Source organism: Lupinus angustifolius, unplaced genomic scaffold (genome assembly GCF_001865875.1).
Source record: "Lupinus angustifolius cultivar Tanjil unplaced genomic scaffold, LupAngTanjil_v1.0 Scaffold_357_8, whole genome shotgun sequence".
NCBI lineage: Eukaryota > Viridiplantae > Streptophyta > Magnoliopsida > Fabales > Fabaceae > Lupinus > Lupinus angustifolius.
In genome coordinates this window covers 11,576-14,405 of record NW_017727759.1, presented here as the reverse complement: position 1 = coordinate 14,405, position 2,830 = coordinate 11,576, and the positions used below count along the sequence as shown (strand labels likewise).

General features: G+C 30.4%; 1 protein-coding gene across 2 annotated transcripts in view; it reads right to left on the bottom strand.

The window, feature by feature from the left end:
- LOC109341074 (basic blue protein-like) overlaps positions 1 to 322 on the bottom strand; it is a 1,310-nt gene extending 988 nt beyond the window's left edge. For both annotated transcript variants that reach the window (XR_002106885.1, XM_019578877.1), the window contains exon 1: positions 55 to 322. Coding sequence is in view for 1 of the 2 variants with exons in the window: in XM_019578877.1 (XP_019434422.1) it covers positions 55 to 241 (187 nt within the window). In the remaining variant the exon portion in view is untranslated. The remainder of the gene's footprint in view (positions 1 to 54) is intronic.
- Positions 323 to 2,830: the final 2,508 nt, after the last annotated feature.

The window sequence follows — 2,830 nt, the reverse complement described above, 5'->3', positions numbered from 1 at the left end:
TATATGTGTGTGTGTGTGTGTGTGTATAAGTGATTAATGACTAATTAAACTTACTTAGTAGATCACCAGCTCTAAAGCTTTTCCCTTTGGGCCAACTTGCAGTGTTGAAGGTCCACCCCCCAGGTCCTCCAACGTTGTAAGTTGCTGCATTAGCATGTTCCACTAGAACTAACATGCAAACTATGGTGATCAAGGTAACCATAGCCATAGGTAAAGATGCACTGGCTCTTCCCTGGGACATTCTCTCAGTGTATACCTTATATGTAAGTAACAACTAGAAAATGAAGTAATAAGAGAGTGTGGGTTTGCAAGGTTGAGACCTAGCCCTTTATACAATGGGAGTGAAAGTTGGATTATGGGTCAAAAGCTGATTGGATAGGGGACAAAGACAAGTTGGTGGCTTTTGTTCAATAATTTAGGTCAATTTAGTAATTCTAGATTAAAGTTGGACACATTAAAGTGTTACTACATGATATCTGCCACTTACGCCCTTTAGCTGCTCAAAAGTATGAATTAGGAATTCGGAAACCAAAAAGGAATTGTTTTTTTTTGTTTGAGGTTTATAATTGCCCATCCAACAAATATTACTCACAATAATTCAATATTTGATATTTTAATCATCCTGGAGATTTAGTGGGGTCTTACACCACTAGACTGACACTGTTGGTAGATAAGGAAAATGATCTAATAATTTATTTAAGAGTAAATTATATTGACATCCCCTGAGTTTTACTGAAATTACACAAACCACCCCTCCATTTTCTACCCCTACAAAAAATTCATAATTTTTATATATACATTTCACTAACTAGGTCTCTATGATAAATCAGTGTGACTTTTTATATAAAATGAGTTATAAGTGTAATTAAGTTAAATAAAATATGATATATTATAGAAATAAATACAAAATGAAAGTGCAAAGTGTCACGATAACACTATTAGATTGCCTATGTTTTGATGAAGACAAGAATTTAGTGAAAGCTTAAAGATAACTCAACAAATCAACATGTCAATGACTCAAGAGCTTCATGTCTAAACTAGGGTCATAAATAGAGTAATCATTAATAGTCTTAGATATTTGTCTTAGTTATTGAGTCTTGGTTAGGTAAACCTAGATGCAAATCTCGCAAGTCCTATAAATAATCATATCATGAGACATATCATCTAGATTATTATATGTTCATGCATTAATCATATATGTTATATGTGCATCTTAGACATAACATAATGGTAAAACATGTATAGTGGATAAGCATAACATACATGCAGTTTACCATTTAATCTCTTAGCTAAAAATATGTCACTTAGTCGATTAAGCAAGACGTTAATCAATTAACGTGAAATCAGTTTTTAACAGATAACTGAAAAACAGAATTCAGTTATTCTCAACAGCCTGTTAATCGATTAAAGGGGCACTTAATCGATTAATTGGGCGTCTAACAGCTTTTCTATATAAACTGTATTTTTACACCATCCTTCATACATTCATTCATTCATTTTTAGAATTGTTAAGTTATATTTTCCTTGCTCATTGTATATCACATAGGCAGAGAGAAATGCATGTGAGATAGTGAGAGATAGTATCATGCTTAGGATTTAAAATGTTATCCAATTGCATGTGATTAAATATGTTCATCCTTCTATCTTTTCTTGCATTTCTTTTAGAGATTTCGTAGGGTAGAAATTACATGTTTCTGTATAATTCTAAACTCATACATATTCTTGTTAATTTGTGAGATTTGTATAGGGTTTATAGTTGGATTTTAATTGTAATATTCGAGTCATTCAGCAACTGTCTGTTTTATGCAACTTAATCGATTAAGTCGATTAACTGGACATTTTATAGAATAGGGTTTTGGTGTAAAAAGCAGTATTTCAGAACCACGACACCTATTCAACCCCTTCTAGTGTGTTCTGTCCACTGATACCTAACACAAAAATATCTAAGATAATTTTTTTTATTCGTTACAATATAGTATAAGAGTGATTTAAACAATATCTCTTTAAAATTATTGATCCATCTTATAATGAATCAAAATTAATGAAATTTGAACTTGTGTCGACAATTATCATATTTGTATAACTTAATTATATTTATCATCTTTTTTTTGTTTAAAAGATTACACTTATTTTTCATAGAGAGGTAGTCAGTGTAGTATTGTATGTATAAAAATCAAGGAGTTTTGTATAGGTCTAAAAACTATAGGATGATTTATATAATTTCAGTAAAACTCAGGGATATCAATGTAATTTGATTATCAAATGGAGGAAATCATCCGTGAAGTCTCTGCCCGGCAAATCTTATTAATTAAGAATTTAAAATTTATGCATAGTTAGTGTGAAAAAATTTACATTGTTGGTATGTCATCATCAATTGGTTTATATTATTTTTGCTTGAGAGTCAATAATGATTAATATATGAATGATGAATGATTCACTGACAATATAAAAAATACTTACACTATTAGTGTGCACACAATAAATTCATTAATTAATATGATAAATGGAGTCCTAATAAATAAATTGATGTCTTTAATAGTATAAATTAGAGACTCGATGATCACATAGATGTAGATCGTGCCGCATGTAATCTTTAAACTTCAAGTATAAGGTTGGAGGTCTGAATCTTGAAAGGTCATTATGAGAGAATTTCATATAGTTGTTATCTTGATTTTGAAGTTAAGTTTGGGTTGTCTCAACAAAGAAGAAAATATCATTTATGGCTATATAATTATAATTTGTTAAGGGTAAGTGTTAATGTAAAGGTAAATTTGCTTCTTTGTGACTTAGAGGTGATACAAATGCTAGAAATGACATATTCACCATATGC